The sequence below is a fragment of the Coregonus clupeaformis genome, chromosome 21, assembly GCF_020615455.1.
Source record: "Coregonus clupeaformis isolate EN_2021a chromosome 21, ASM2061545v1, whole genome shotgun sequence".
In the NCBI taxonomy this organism is placed as follows: Eukaryota; Metazoa; Chordata; class Actinopteri; order Salmoniformes; family Salmonidae; genus Coregonus; species Coregonus clupeaformis.
The window spans coordinates 17,089,366-17,106,144 of NC_059212.1; the positions used below are offsets into that span (position 1 = coordinate 17,089,366).

The 16,779-nt window shown below is 45.4% G+C and overlaps 1 protein-coding gene across 5 annotated transcripts in view; it reads left to right on the top strand.

Annotated features, from left to right (window-relative positions):
* The window catches only part of dlgap1a (discs, large (Drosophila) homolog-associated protein 1a), a 113,359-nt gene extending 96,603 nt beyond the window's left edge, over positions 1–16,756 (top strand). For 2 of the 5 annotated variants that reach the window (XM_041842124.1, XM_041842123.1), the window contains 6 exons: positions 11,018–11,415; positions 11,910–11,995; positions 13,062–13,495; positions 13,734–13,825; positions 13,940–14,092; positions 14,793–16,756. In XM_041842124.1, coding sequence (XP_041698058.1) covers positions 11,018–11,415; positions 11,910–11,995; positions 13,062–13,495; positions 13,734–13,825; positions 13,940–14,092; positions 14,793–15,008 — 1,379 coding nt within the window. In that variant the 3' untranslated portion in view covers positions 15,009–16,756. Of the gene's footprint in view, positions 1–11,017; positions 11,416–11,909; positions 11,996–13,061; positions 13,496–13,733; positions 13,826–13,939; positions 14,093–14,597 lie in introns of all 5 variants that reach the window. The other 3 variants (XM_041842126.1, XM_041842125.2, XM_041842127.2) reach the window with 2 other exon arrangements.
* The last annotated feature ends 23 nt before the right edge of the window (positions 16,757–16,779 follow it).

The following is a 16,779-nucleotide window of genomic DNA, read 5'->3' on the forward strand; positions in this document are numbered from 1 at the left end:
CGATTAAATGTTTTTAATAATCATGGCCTTATTTCTATTACAGCATATTGGATAACTGTCTGTCCTTCATCCAGCTCAATGTAACATCGATAGGTTTAGGCTACTACATGATACTCGAATTTGCCCTATACCCATCATGAGGTTGCTACAACCTAGCCTACAAATGAAAGTTTATAACGTAGGTGCCCAGGTCGAGACAAAAGGAGTAATGAATCTGACGAACAGTGACACATTCAAAACCGCCTTGCACACTCTTGCCTGCATCTAGCAGATCTAGGATGTAATCATTAGTCCAAACAGTTGCAAAATGTTAGGTTTAGCAACTAAAACAAGAGTTTATATTGGACAAATTCAGGTAGGTCCATCCCCGTTTCATTCAGTTTGTTTCTGTTTAAGAAACGTTTTGCAACAAAATTGGCGGAATAAATACACCTATGATCACACAGTTCACTTTTATAGCAGCCATACAAACAGCATCCTCACATCTACGCGCTCTCCTCCACTCACATTTTCCCTTCGCTTGTGGACTTCAGTATACAACACACCAGCTGTCTGTGACCAGTCAAAAAAAACTCTCCAAGCCAAACCTTCATACCATAATCGCTGCACACAGCCTACATCGTTGTCACCATATTAGCTAACGTTATAGTCAACATACAGTATCTACTAGAACTAACACATTAGTAAACCCACAATCCAACCAAATATCTCTCTCTCGTGCTCTCTCTCTCTCTGCTGCATCTCCTTAATTGTTTAAGAAATGTATTCAAAACTGTTCAACTATTGTCTTTCTCTTTGAGTCAACTACTCACCACATTTTATGCACTGCAGTGCTAGCTAGCTGTAGCTTATGCTTTCAGTACTTGATTCATTCTCTGGTCCTTTGATTGGATGGACAACATGTCAGTTCATGCTGCAAGAGCTCTGATAGTTTGGAGGATGTCCTCCGAAATTTGTCATAATTACTGTGTAAGTCTATGGAAGGGGGTGAGAACCATGAGCCTCCTAGGTTTTGTATTGAACCAGAGGAGGATGGAAAATAGCTGTCGTCCAGCTACACCATGGTGCTACCCTACAGAGTGCTGTTGAGGCTACTGTAGACCTTTATTGCAAAACAATGTGTTTAAATCAGTTATTTAGTGATGTGAATGTATTTAGTATAGTTTTATCTAAAAAGCATAACTTTTTTAATGTTTCACTATGTCTATTTTTATGAAATTCACTGAGTAGGATGGTCCTCCCCTTCCTCCTCTGAGGAGCCTCCACTGATTTACATTTAGTTCATTTAGCAGACGCTCTTATCACACCATAGTGCCATCAGACTTCTGATACCAATGTAGGGTGAAAAGATGGTGAACTACTATAATGAAATTGTATAGAAAACTATTTTGTATTTTGAAAATACAAATTACAGCTTTCGAAAGTATCTTGTTACAAAATACATTGGAGTGTAGTTCAGCCCAGTGCAATACAACATACAAAATACTCAGAAGTAATTAAAATACGTACTGTATTTCAAAAGCATGTAACAGAAATACTGCCCATCTCTAAACTAAGGTAGATAAACAACAACATATAACAGTCATAGCAAGTAAACGTTTCTGTAACCATTACTGTGATTGTTGTTGCTGTTCCGGCCGGCTACTTGCAAATTAAATTTCTGTATTTTAAAATACAAAATACATTTGAAAATAGTATTTTATTTTGATACATGAGTATTTTGTCATTGTATTTTGTCATTTTTGCCCATCCCTGGGTGTGGAGTGAGTGGGCAATCCCAATGATAGCTAATCGCCATGCTGCTGTGAGAGAGAGAGAGAGAGAGAGAGAGAGAGAGAGAGAGAGAGAGAGAGAGAGAGAGAGAGAGAGAGAGAGAGAGAGAGAGAGAGAGAGAGAGAGAGAGAGAGAGAGAGAGAGAGAGAGAGAGGAGAGAGAGAGAGAGAGAGAGAGAGAGAGAGAGAGAGAGAGAGAGAGAGAGAGAGAGAGAGAGAGAGAGAGAGAGAGAGAGAGAGAGAGAGAGAGAGAGAGAGAGAGAGAGAGAGAGAGAGAGAGAGAGAGAGAGACTAATCGAGATGAGAAAAGGAGAGGAGGACCGATCACTTATGGGACAGTTAATGGGGAGGAATGTTGGGGCTGACATCAGAGGGCACCTCTACCCCTCGTACATGGCTCTGAGTCTGGCTCCCTGAGACATACCATCTGCCTCTGGGAATGGAAAGCAGGAGATGGGCATAATTGAAAGTTGTAACTCAGGTCTCTAGGTTATTTTAGGTGAATGCAATTTACAAGGAAGCCTTGTTGAAGTCAGATACACTTGGTTCTGTTTATCTGATTAAGTTTTTAAAAAGCACAGAGTAGACTGAGGTAAGTTTTTTACATTCAGCATCATTCTGTCAAGGGAAATAAGGTATTCCTATTAACAAAGATATCTACATATATTTCAGGATGTTGTGTATTCCTGGAAATAATCTGAATTCATGTAAACATTACAGTTTTGAAAACATAGCTTGTCCCAAAAAAGTGGTCTCTTGGCACAACTTACGGGGAAAGTTGAGCAGCAGGACAGGGTAAGTTAAGCTGCCTACAAATTTCTGTACTGAATGAAATATTACCACTACTTTTTACATTTTAGTCATTTAGCAGACGCTCTTATCCAGAGCGACTTAGTGAGTGCATACATTATTTTATTTTTCATACTGGCCCCCCGTGGGAATCGAACCCACAACCCTGGCGTTGCAAACACCATGCTCTACCAACTGAGCTACATCCCTGCCGGCCATTCCCTCCCCTACCCTACCCTGGAGACCCATGGGGCGGCCAATTGTGCGCCGCCCCATGGGTCTCCCGGTCGCGGCCGGCTACGACAGAGCCTGGATTCAAACCAGGCTCTCTAGTGGCACAGCTAGCACTGCGATGCAGTGCCTTAGACCACTGCACCACTCGGGAGGCCATTAAAAAAAAAAAAAAAGTATATCTTTATTTCCCAAACACAATTCAACACAATCACAATCACTTTTTTGTCTTTTAATAATTTTAAGCATATTTTAACACAGGCTTAAGACCTAACAAACACTTTTTTAAACACTTTTAAAATAGGCCAGGCCCTGTTGTTACGTCATAGCATCCCGTGTAGCTCAGTTGGTAGAGCATGGCGCTTGCAATGCCAAGGTTGTGGGTTCGATTCCCATGGGGGGCCAGTATGAAAAATGTATGCACTCATTAACTGTAAGTCGCTCTGGATAAGAGCGTCTGCTAAATGTCTAAAATGTAAATATCCCAGCGATAATGCCTTGCATTATGCCTGGGAAGTAAACACTTCAATTTGCTCAGCTTGCCATTTGCTCAAACATTGTCTCAACTTGCCCCAAGGCAAACATTTTGACTGTATTAGTCCAGACAGTTACAAGGATGCACTTAAAATTATCTACTTTGGTTTAGATACAAGCATCATGAAATTAATTTGACTTACTGAAAATCTGTTATTTTTACCTAACTTGCTTATTACTTTTTCCATGTGATTTCTTCCTTCACAGACTCGATGAAATTATGATCCCTTCCTAAATATTTGGTCAAATTATTAATTTTGTGTATGGTTTCCTAGAAACAAGGGTGGCTCAATTTAACCCTTTGGCTGAACTCTCCGCTACCCATTTCCATGTCATTCTTGATTATTTTTAAAGTCATATTTTACTAGACTCGCGATGCCATCCTTCCAAGTATCGTTAGTCATGTGAGGATGCCTGGAAAGCGAGGCTATATTTGTATATAATGTATGCGGCAGATCAGATTTGGTGCTTCAGAATCCTGTGATACTTTTGAAAGTGTTTTCCATCCATCCTTCCATCCTTAGTAATCTGTGACAGTTGATGTGTGTGAGTGACGTGTTTCCCTAAACAGCTGCGACGATGGGATCCCAAGAGGCCCTTGATGTGTAGCTGCGAGTGGGTTTAGGTGCTGGTGCTGAAAGTAGATGTGTGATTGTACATGACATCCGTGTAATACTGGTGCAAGCTGAGCCCTAGGGCTCTGGCTGGCTCATACATACAGCAGAGGAGAGAGGGAGGAGGAGAGAGAGATGAGAAGAGGAGGGGATAATATTACCGCTCAGGAGTTGTGCAGTCAGAGCTGTTACGAAAGGATGTCTCCTGGAGTAGGACAAGAATAGTGTAGGTACTGAGTGTACTCAGTGTAGGGATCAGTGTTTGGGGAAAGAGACCACTCTTAACACACTAGCTGTTATTGTATTGTGTTTCAGTGACATTTACTGTGTTTCTAGGTGTTTTCTTCAAGAGGCAAAGCATTTACACTAACAAACTACAGTATCTTAAAAATAGTGACCTTCGTCTCCAACAGGCCAAGCAAGGCGCTAGAATACAAATATCCGCCATCTTACCCTAGACTATTATTTCCTCAGACACTGTTATACAGTGTAAACAACACTAGCTATAGCTGGAGAGACACTACATGACCAAAAGTATGTGTACACCTGCTCGTCAAAGATCTCATTCCAAAATCATGGCCATTAATATAGAGTTGGTCCCCCCTTTGCTGCTATATCAGCCTACACTCTGCTGGGAAGGCTTTCCACTAGATGTTGGAACATTGCTGCGGGGACTTGCTTCCATTCAGCCACAAGAGCATTAGTGAGGTCGGGCACGGATGTTGGGCGATTAGGCCTGTCTCGCAGTCTGCGTTCCAATTCAGCCCAAAGGTGTTCGATGGGGTTGAGGTCAGGGCTCTGTGCAGGCCAGTCAAGTTCTTCCACACTGATCTCGACAAACCATTTCTGTTTGGACCTCACTTTGTGCACAGGGGCATTGTCATGCTGAAACTGGAAAGGGCCTTCCCCAAACTGTTGCCACAAAGTTGGAAGCACAGAATCGTCTAGAATGTCATTGTAAGCTGTAGCGTTAAGATTTCCCTTCATTGGAACTAAAGGGCCTAGCCCGAACCATGAAAAACAGTCCCAGACCATTATTCCTCCTCCACCAAACTTTACAGTTGGCATTATGCATTCGGGAAGGTAGCGTTCTGCCAGATGGTGAAGCGTGATTCCTCACTCCAGAGAACGCGTTTCCAATGCTCCAATGGCGGCAAGCTTTACACCACTCCACCCGACGCTTGGCATTGCGCATGGTGTTCTTCGGCTTGTGAGCGGCTGCTCGGCCATGGAAACCTATTTCATGAAGCTCCCAACTAACAGTTTGGAACTCGGTAGTGGGTGTTGCAACCGAGGACAGACTATTTTTACGCACTACACGCTTCAGCACTCGGCGATCCCGTTCTGTGTGCTTGTGTGGCCTACCACTTCGCAGCTGAGCCATTATTGCTCCTCGACGTTTCCACTTCACAATAACAGCACTTACAGTTGACCGGGGAAGCTCTAGCAGGGCAGAAATTTGACGAACTGACTTGTTGGAAAGGTGTCATCCTGTGACGGTACCACTTTGAAAGTCACTGAGCTCTTCAGTAAGGTAATTCTACTAGCCAATGTTTGTCTATGGAGATTGCATGGCTGTGTGCTCGATTTTACACACCTGTCAGCAACAGGTGTGGCTGAAATAGCCGAATCTACTCATTTGATGGGGTGTCCGCATACTTTTGTATATATAGTGTATGAGTCATGTGGGGCCTGTCTCCGTGCTTCATTCCCAGAAAGAAGACCACCATGGACTGAGGTCCTGCCTGTCTGTCAACCACTGTTAACCTCCAGCCTAGCAGAGCATGAATGAGGAGTCAGTCCACGTCCGGCTACTAACTCTGAGTCTGATGAGCCTGTCCTTCCTTCCGCTGACGCTGTATGTGCCAAAACACACAAGAGGGCTCTACTTCCACTCTGACCCTGTCGAGGAATACTTAAATATTCTGCTGAAACTGTGAATCAGTTGACAGATACTTCCTACTGTGTACTGGAGCAGAGGAGAGGAGATGCATATGGGAAGAACTTGATATACACAGCAGAATTTCATATTAGAAATTATACATTTTAAGATGGAATGGCATTAGATTCCTGAATTACAGGCTTTGAACGCATGTAACACAGGATAATCTCTACTATGCATGTTTATTAAAGTGGCTTTATGATGCCAAAGCAGATTATTTTTATAGATGTATGCCTTGGTGGCAGTGGGGATGGGGGCATGTTACATGTTGAAGTCCTTTAGCAGTTTGGAAGTCTTTTAATGCGTTTCTCCATGATTCACATCATCAACTTCTACCATAGCACAACAATGCACATATCCCCTTTCACATTTCACAAGGGCTCACGCTGACAAGAACGAGCTGACATTGTGTGCAATTAAAAGGAAATGGTTGTCATGGCACTTCTTCTTACAATGGATTTGCCTGTCCACAGGGACCTTCAGCGTGGTTTATACCGTACTTGACCGTACTTGACCAACTTCATATTTAGCTTTTACTAGAATTATAATTACCTGTCTTGAGATAAGAAGGCGCTGTGTCATACTCACTCAAGGTCTCAATCCGTTCTCTTGGGTTCTTACTCATAGTCTTAATTCTGTACATTCCCCACACAGTGCTGGTGACAGAGAATAGCAAAGGTAGAGATTAGTCTCAATAACTCAAGCAACAGTGTTTTGTAAGCCGCCATGTTTGTTGTTGTTTTCTATGTAGGACGGTCCTAATTAGAACACTGTACTTGGCTAATGAGCTTTCTCTCCCCTGAAGCCAATAAGGTAGTTCTGTTTTTTATTTTTAATACATTTGCTAACATTTCTAAAAACCTGTTTTCACTTTGTCATTATGGGGTATTGTGTGTAGATTGATGAGGGAAAATAATAATTTAATCAATTTTATAATAAGGCTGTAACGTAACAAAATATGGAAATAGGGGTCTGAATACTTTCCGAATGCACTGTATGAACATACAGTTTGACTCATTTCACATATGTACATACTTCCACCTACACTGCCTGCTGAGTGATCATACATGGCTGAATGCAAGAAATTAAGAATTCAACATGGCTCTCAAGTGTTATACGTCGTCTACCTCTGTGTTTCTGTCTATTCTTGTGTAGCAGGGAGGGAGACATACACACACACACTGTAGGGAGGGACCACACATATCTGAGCTGCCTGTCCGTGAAATGGAGACGGATTGATTAGTCTTCTTGGCAGTGCCGGTGTCATTCACACTGTCCTTTAAGAAAGACCAGGGTTAGTTGGCTCTGCTGAGGAGGCTGCTCTCCCTCTCCTGGCAACAACAACACAAGGCTACTCATCTCATCATACTGATACCCTTTCACACTACTGAGCCAAACTGAGCTGTACTGGGCTGGTCTGCTTATGCATCCACCGTAGTTGCTGAAACCAAACAATGTAAAAAATTTAAACTTACAATTGTAAGGCAACCAGCTGCAATAGGATTGTGCAATAGGATTGTGAGATTGCTCAGCAAAAATGTTATTGAGCAAACTCACAACAAAAAGTTTGTGTGTGAACATTTTGTTGAGGAAACTCACAATCCTATTGCAGCTGGTTGCCTTACATTTGTACGTTGAATCAACAACTTGTTCACTTCATTGTCAAATGTCATACACAACCCTGGAGGGACCTGCTACTAGGAGGCTATTATTAACAGCATCATATCTTTATTCTGCCTCATTGAGTAATGTCTCTACAGCACATTAGGCTTTGATGGACAAATTATGGTTTTGTTATTAGATATATATGTTTTATGTATGTAATATACAGGGAATTGTCATATTATGGTCCTCAATGTATACACACATGCACGTACACCACACACACACACACAAACACACACACACCGACAGTCAAGTTGTTGCAGTAACATCTTCCCCCTACCAACTGGAGAAAGTGCCTCTGTGCTTCTCTATCCATCACATAAAATTTCCATAAACTGACTGTAGACCTCCAATCATGCTTTACATTTTCAGATGATGACAGGAGCCTCACCCAGGACTGTGAGACAGTGTTAGTTCCCATTCCAGGCTTAGAAACAGGCAGTAGGGCCAGGGGAGTCCCGGGGCGGGAGGGTCACACTGCACACACTAATGAGCTCCACAGTCTCAGTCAGATCAGAGCTGGTGTGTGTCTGTGTGATCCCTGCCTCTCCCTGCCAGCCATCACTTATCAAAAATATCTACAGGAGAACTCGCATGGAAAATACAGTAGCTGGCTACCACAGAATCCTTTGCCTCTACTTATAATTAATTCAGATGAGGTTCTTTTGTCTGTCTAATTTAAGAATTTAAGATATGGCATAAAACTGCAGCCGTTGAGATACAGTATGTAGATTTGAAATTAGTTTTATTGTCTTATTTGAAAGAGGAAATGTGAAAGGTATGGGATAGATGGAGGACAGTGTTTTGAAAGGATATAGCTGAATATGACCAAGTTTTTTTGCATAGTTTTAGAACAATCTTCACTTTTTACTTTCCTTGTCAAGGTTAAAGATGAGGCCTACTCTTTTTCACACCATGTTTTAAAATGAAATCCCCAAAATGAGCCAGATTTCTATAATAAAGGTTTGGTTGTTTTAGATGCGGAGATATCAAACGATATCGAATTAGTGGGTGTTTTTTTGATGCACGCATGACTGTAAGTCGCTTTGGATAAAAGCGTCTGCTAAATGGCAAAAAAAATTTTTTTAAAATGTGCTTCACCAGTTACTGTGGATAGAAGTATGGCGTTTGTCTCTGTGATGTATAGTCAGAACAGATACGACCTCTTCCTCTCAGCCTCCCGATGCGCCCCTGGTCTGGTCTGGACCTCGGCGCGATGCTTCCCCTCTCCTTCCTCCTTCCTCCCACGATGCACCAAGCCCTGTCTGGACCCTGGTGTGGGAGACCCCGAACCTGGAGAGGGGCTGACGTCTGGGTCTGGACTGGTGCCGCTGACCGGAGCTAAACTGGAAACCGGTGAAGCGGACTGCTATGGATCCGTTGACCGGGGCTGGATTAGGCACCGGTGGAGCGGACTGCTGGCTCCGGAGTGGAGCCGCTGACCGGAGCTGGACTGGAAACCGGTGGAGCGGACTGCTCTGGCTCCGGAGTGGAGCCGCTGATCAGTGCTGGACCAGGCCCCCGGTGGAACGGGCACGGGCCGTGCCGGACTGGGAACACGCACCACTGGCTTGGTGCGAGGAGCAGGCACGGGCCGGGCCGGACTGGGAACACACACCACTGGCTTGGTGCGGGGAGCAGGTACGGGGCGTACCGGGCTGGCGACACACAACACTGGTTTGGTGCGAGGAGCAGGGACAGGCGTACCGGGCTGGCGACACGCACCACTGGTTTGGTGCGAGGAGCAGGGACGGGCCGTACTGGACTGGGAACACGCACCACTGGCCTGGTGCGGGGAGCAGTTACGGGGCGTACCGGGTTGGCGACAAGCACCACTGGTTTGGTGCGAGGAGCAGGGACAGGCATACTGGGCTGGCGACACGCACCACTGGTTTGGTGCGAGGAGCAGGGACGGGCCGTACTGGACTGGGAACACGCACCACTGGCGGGGAGCAGGTACGGGGCGTACCGGGCTGGCGACACGCACCACTGGTTTGGTGCGAGGAGCAGGGACAGGCGTACCGGGCTGGCGACACGCAACACTGGTTTGGTGCGAGGAGCAGGCACGGGCCGTACCGGACTGGGAACACGCACAACTAGCTTGGTGCGAGACGCAGGCACGAGGTGTACCGGACTGGGAACTGTCGTTAGAGATCTCCGACTGTACCAGTCTTTTACTCTCCGCGCCCAGTCCTCCTCCAGTAAGGACTCCTCCTTGAGCCCCCACGAGTGCAGTGGTCGGGGCTCTTCTCTATCGATCCCCGACCAACCTTTTAGCCCCCCCCAAAAAAAATATATTGGGGCTGTCCCGCAAGCTTCCTCCTCGGCCGACGCCTTCTGTGTTCCTCTCCCGTCTGGGCCTCCTCCTTCGCCCAGGGTCCTTTTCCTGCCAAAATCTCCTCCCATGTCCAAAAACTCTTCCCCACCTGTGTCCAGGGTGTCTGCTGCTCCTGGGCACGCTGCTTGGTCCGTTTTTGGTGGGATCTTCTGTCACGATCGTTGAGAGACGGGTCAGACCAAGGTGCAGCGTGGTATGCGAACATTCTCCCAATCCTCTTCTGGATCATCCAAATGCACTCTAGCAAACTTCAGACGGGCCTGGACATGTACTGGCTTAAGCAGGGGGACACGTCTGGCACTGCAGGATTTGAGTCCCTGGCGGCGTAGTGTGTTACTGATGGTAGGCTTTGTTACTTTGGTCCCAGCTCTCTGCAGGTCATTCACTAGTTCCCCCGTGTGGTTCTGGGATTTTTGCTCACCGTTCTTGTGATCATTTTGACCCCACGGGGGTGAGATCTTGCGTGGAGCCCCAGATCGAGGGAGATTATCAGTGGTCTTGTATGTCTTCCATTTCCTAATAATTGCTCCCACCGTTGATTTCTTCAAACCAAGCTGCTTACCTATTGCAGATTCAGTCTTCCCAGCCTGGTGCAGGTCTACAATTTTGTTTCTGGTGTCCTTTGACAGCTCTTTGGTCTTGGCCATAGTGGAGTTTGGAGTGTGACTGTTTGAGGTTGTGGACAGGTGTCTTTTATACTGATAACAAGTTCAAACAGGTGCCATTAATACAGGTAACGAGTGGAGGACAGAGGAGCCTCTTAAAGAAGAAGTTACAGGTCTGTGAGAGCCAGAAATCTTGCTTGTTTGTAGGTGACCAAATACTTATTTTCCACCATAATTTGCAAATAAATTCATAAAAAATCCTACAATGTGATTTTCTGGATTTTTTTTCCCTCAATTCGTCTGTCATAGTTGACGTGTACCTATGATGAAAATTACAGGCCTCTCTCATCTTTTTAAGTGGGAGAACTTGCACAATTGGTGGCTGACTAAATACTTTTTTTCCCCACTGTACATTCATACTTTGATATGTTGTAACTCTATGACATACTGTGCATGTTTGTTTATGTGTGTGTGTTAAATATCCTACTGCCTCACAAGTACTGTATCTCTCCCATGGTTCCCCACAGTGTCATCATGCATCACCACCTATAAGAAGACCCCACCCCCGGTGCCGCCCCGCACCACCACCTCCAAACCCTTCATCTCTATCACAGCCCAGAGCAGCACTGAGTCAGCCCAGGATGCCTACATTGATGGCCATGGCCAGGGGAACAGGGACAGCCACCCCCGGGGAGACATGACCGTCCAGTCAGCCCTGTCCAACTCCACGGAGAGCATCGACAGCATGAAGGCCCTGACGGCAGCCATCGAAGCGGCCAACGCCCAGGTCCACGGCCCCGCCAGTCAGCATGTCTCAAACAGCAGCATAACCATCACCACCACCTCTGCCCTGGCCCAGATCACTGAGGACAGCAGGAAGGAGCAGGCCAGGAGGGCCAAGTGCCAGCTGTCCATCGGCATCCAGGTCTGTGGTAGACACTACCTCACAACAACTTTTGAGGTGTCCTTTGACATTTAGTTTGATCTGATATGGGAATAATAAGAAATGTATTAGGTGAAACAAGAGCCAGGTTTTGAGAGACTGGATCCCCATCCCCTTTCTGAGTTGACAGGATGTGGTTCTACTTTTGCTCTATACTGTTCTCTAGTGGCAGATGTTTACATTTACTTCAGCCTGGTGTTCTGTATATCAGTTTCCCAACTCCTGTCCTCCATTACCACCGACCAGCACACATTTATGTTGTAGCCCTTGACAAACATGCCTGATTCAATTAATCCAGGGCTTGATGATTAGTTGACAAGTTGAATCTGGTGTGCTTGTTGAGGGCTACAATAAAAATGTGTACTGTTGGGGGTACTGGAGGACTGGAGTTGGGAAACTGCGTGTATATTGTAGTGACTGAGAGATAAATCTATATTTTATCGTTCAATTTCTTTCTTTGATGATTTTATTTCCAGGTGGACGGGCCAGAAGAGGAAGCTTTGGAGATGGAGGACCAGTTCAAGTTCCAATCAATTGGGGTCCAGGTGGAGGACGAGAGGGGGTGAGTCTCTGCCTCTTTGTCTCTGTCTCTCTCTCTCTCTCTCTGTCACCCTCTCCCTGTCTCTCTCGCTCTCTTCTCTCCCCTCTCTCTCAGTCAGATCAGAATGTCAGTCGCTCACTGTTTCTTGCCTTCATGACCTTTTGTGTGAAAGTCCAGAGAAAGGCATCCATTTACAAATGAAGGCCGTTACCAAGGGAGTCATGAGGGATGCTGGGGGAAGAAGACTGAGCCTAGGGTTGTGAATGCAGTGGAACAGTTGTGCTAGTGAAACGGACAGTTGTGTTTGTCTGTTGGCCTCGCCGGTGACACCTCTTCAGTGACTTCAGCTGTGTCCTCTCCAGCTAACCTGCGACTGCAGTCTGACAAGGCAAACCAAACGCCTACACTCTGTAGACTTTTTTTTTCTATGCCGGAGATAGAAGTTAGAGAAATAATCCTGGTAGACTTGCTGCAGCTGGTGTCTCAACTTCTGTTAATGAGGATCACTGACCGCCCACTACAGCAGCCTAGTCATACTAAAGACTGTGGGAGTTTTAATATGAATCAGAGTGAAATTATTCACGTTATAAACCTTATTGTATATTTCTTCCTGGTTCCTACGTGTGTTCTGCTCCACCCTATGCGTTGTACAGGACAAATATAGCATCAATAGTCATCGGCATTGTAAGGCTGTTCTTGGACAGCTCTGCTGTGTGTCTATAGTGTAGGGCGCTCGCTCTAAAGGAATAGTCATGGTGGGTGGTGTTTCACAGTAGTAGCCTGCTCCATGATGACTGCAGCCTAGGGCCTCTTCCCTTCCCTTCCCTCACTCTGTGTCTCTGTGCACCTCCCACACTACCTCTCTATGTGGGATGTTCATTCATGGTGCAATGGATTGGCTCAAAATGTGGTAAAATACACCTTCCATCCATCAGAATGGATTAAATTCAGGGCCTGGGGTTTTTCTGACCACATGATCTGACCCGGAAAAACTCTGGCCCTATATAGGCTTAAACTGGGGTTCAGAGTTTTTCCTGGTCAGGTCACCTCAGACTGGGCACTGATGTCTGTCTCCCCCTGTTGGCAGATACCGGCGGCTCACCCGCTCCAACAGTGTAACAGCCGCAGTACAGGCTGACCTGGACATGCCTGACATGTTAGACAGCCCCCTGGACTCCCCAGAGACAGACCTGCCCTCCTCAGTCTCTGTGTCACACCAGTACTCCCGCGACGCCGCCACCTCGCCAGCCTCCACCGTCAGCATCCAGGGCTCGGGGAACCACTACCACGCCTGTAACTCAGACGACTACGATGACGTGGGCTTCGACCCATCCATCCTGCCCCCGCCCGATCCATGGATCGACAGCTTGACCGAAGACCCCCTGGAGGTGGTCCAGAGGTCCGTGTGTCAGCGGGACGGGCGCTGGTTCCTCAAGCTGCTGCAGGCTGAGACAGACCGCATGGAGGGCTGGTGCAGACAGATGGAGCAGGACGAACAGGAGAACGACCTGCCTGATGACGGTGAGTCTGGCCGGTCCAAAGGCACTTATACCACTACCTATCACAAGTGTGTGTGTGTGTGTCAGTGGAGGCTGGTGCTGCGTACTTGTGCGTAATTGTACCTGTGATAGGTACAATTAGGTGGACTCATTCCAGCCATTACACTGAGCCAGTCCTCTGAGTTCTTCCTCCAACAGCCTCCACTGGTGTGTGTGTGTGTGCTATCTGATATGTGTTTACATTGTCTTCCTCTCCACAGTCTTGGGGAAAATAAGGCTTGCTGTGGGAAGTGCTCAGCTCCTGATGTCACAGAAATTCCAGCAGTTCCGGGAGCTTTGTGAGGAGAATCTGGTGGGTGACTTTTCTAGTTCTCCAGCTTCCTTTGTCCCACTCCCCCTGTTCTTCACATTAAAGCTGAGATAAAACTCTGTTTTGTTCTTCCCCTCTTTACTGATCTGTGATCAGAAGCCCAATGCCCACCCGCGGCCCATCTCTCAGGACCTGGCTGGTTTCTGGGACATGCTCCAGCTGTCCATTGAGAACATCAGCCTGAAGTTTGACGAACTGCACCAGCTGAAGGCCAACAACTGGAGGCCCCTGGACCCCCCGGAGAGAAAGGTAAAACAGGCGTCCAGGACCAGCTAGTGTCTGTTTGTGTATGACACAGAGTACATCATGATACCGACCGGCTGAGACATACTCATCATGCCGAAACAAATCAGTAGCTTTCTAACTCATTGCATGATCTAGTATCGCTGTTGTAACTTCATAATTATTATTTATTAACATACTGTATCAATGTTTTTGGGGGGTTTGGCAACAACTTACTTTTGTCTAGATGGTGAGGGTTTATTAGATGTACCCAATACCTTATTAAGTGCTTTACATGGCATGAGTCACACATTACAACATATACACCATCAATAGTTTTATACACAATCCTATTTTAACACAGTGAAAAACCTCACACCCAAAAGTTGTTGAATGTTGCCGTTTTCCTGTCATGTGTTGTATTAAAGTCAGTAGAGTTGTTTTTACTGTTCTGTATCATGGCTGTTGCATTTTATACTCTTGATTTTCTGACCGCTTCTCCATGTTTTTGTTTTGTTGTTCTTGTCGACAGTGAGCTGGTTTTGAGAAGTCATTCCATCTGGCACGCACCACGAGGCCTGACCTCGCTGGGCCACCGTACCTCATGCAGTCGCTGCATCGCGTGTGGTTGTCTCTCTGTAGCGCTAGCCGTGTGCTGCAATAGGTGTGTGAATGCTGTCTGCGCTCCTGGGAGGTGGCTAACTGACTATTTGTCATCCCTGTTCAGGAGAGACGGATCCCTCCTCCTGTGCCAAAGAAACCCCCAAAAGGTCAGCCTCCCCTGGCCCGAGATAGGTCCCTGGAGAGCTCCGAGAAGCAGAGGCTGGATGCACGAAAGCGCTTGATGGCTGCCAAGCGAGCTGCGTCGGTGAGGCAGAACTCAGCCACCGAGAGCGCAGACAGCATCGAGATCTATATCCCCGAGGCCCAAACCAGGCTATGAGCCCTGTGGCAGGCACACCTTCACCACTACACACACACTCTGGCTCACACACACACACAGATTAACTTACAGTACACCTCACACACCGCTAGAACACAAACACACAGGTAAACACACATAAGCTTTTAACAGTATGGTTCCTGTGGGCAAAAACACAGAGACCTACTCCCACTGATAGGTAAGTGCAGGGTGTTTGTAATATAGTCACACTATTTTCTCTGTAGTGGGAAGAGAAATGCCACCGGTATAGTTGTTTCTCTTACATATTATTATCTGTCTCTCACAAATTTGATCCTGGTCTTGTTTCCATCTATGTAACATAGATCCTCGCCTGAAGATGACCGCTTCGTGATCCTTCTTTTAAAAAGTTGAGCACTTTTACCCACACCTGTGTAACATCCACCATGATCTTGCGAAATGTATAGTGTTCTTATTCAATGTAGACAGCTGTTGATATCTTAACAGAAAGCAAACATAATTATGTTTGAACATTTGGTTTCTTTAGCTCTTTGTACTTTCACCTAAGCATGGGCCAAACAGAATCCCTTGCTTCATGTCCCATTCAACCCTCAATCTTTTTTCTTTGATTGTAACATAATTGGCAAATGAACAGGGTATATTATGCTTAAGAAATATTTGTTTGAAATCAGATCAAGTAAATGTGTAAAACAACTGAACACTTTGGTTTTGAAATCCCATCTGTAAAGATCAGAGATTTGAGACAAAAAGGATGCCTTTATATTTCTGTAGCCAATTCTGTTGGTTTATTATGCTGAAGCTGTCTATTGTTACGACATAGTTGCTTATTCTAGAGAAATATCTGTTTAAACTTTTTAGTAATTCTTGGTACAAGGACAACTATAGACAATATTCTTTGATATATGTTCTTAACTAAACCTGCTTTCCATTTTGTAAAGTCTGATGGGTGTCTAAAGTGGATTTATGACAACTGAGGATCTTTGCGATGATGAGCCACCCAATATGAAATACCCTAAAAACAGAGGTACACTAAGAATGCAAGTAGTTTTATTCCTTAACAATGTTTTTCCAGTAGCAAGTTCAGTGGTTTATTTTTATTAGTAAACTGTTTCTGGGTATATTAGTTAAATCTCAAGTGGGCCAGCGTGATGCTCCTGGAAGGCCATGTGACTGTCTCTGTCATGTGGTTCAGCAGGCTTAGCTCTGTGTTATTTCTCAGGAAGAGATGGAAATTCAGTCTGTCAAATCAGGGTCTCCTAGTGCTGGTGGTCTGTGTGTGTGTTATTGACATGTGCGTGTGTTTGTGCGTGCGTGCCGGTTTGTGGGTGTGCGTGTCGTTTTGTGTGCATCAGTGTTTAGAGGTGAGTGTGTGTGTGTGTGGATGTGGGTCTCATAAAGTGCTTCCTGATTTCCTCGGTTGACATGTTGGCCTTTCTTCAATACGGTCAAGTAGCCTCATGAACATAACTGTACATAGTCAAAACGCCACTTGTACTTGAAAATAACAATTTGTGTGTTTGTACAGAAATGATACATGAGGGTGTTCCAGTAAGCATGCAGACACAATATTAGTATTACAACATCTATACCTAAATTATTTGTTTATTTATTGAACTATTTATTTATTGATGATTTAGTTTTTTTTTACTGTTTCTGTTCAGTGGTCTGTCATGCTACTCTGATCGTATGTTGTATTGTATAGAGATTATATGTGCATACATATGATAAACACAGAATAAAATCATTATGAACACTGTTCTTGGTCTTGACCAGTATTTATTTACACCGACTG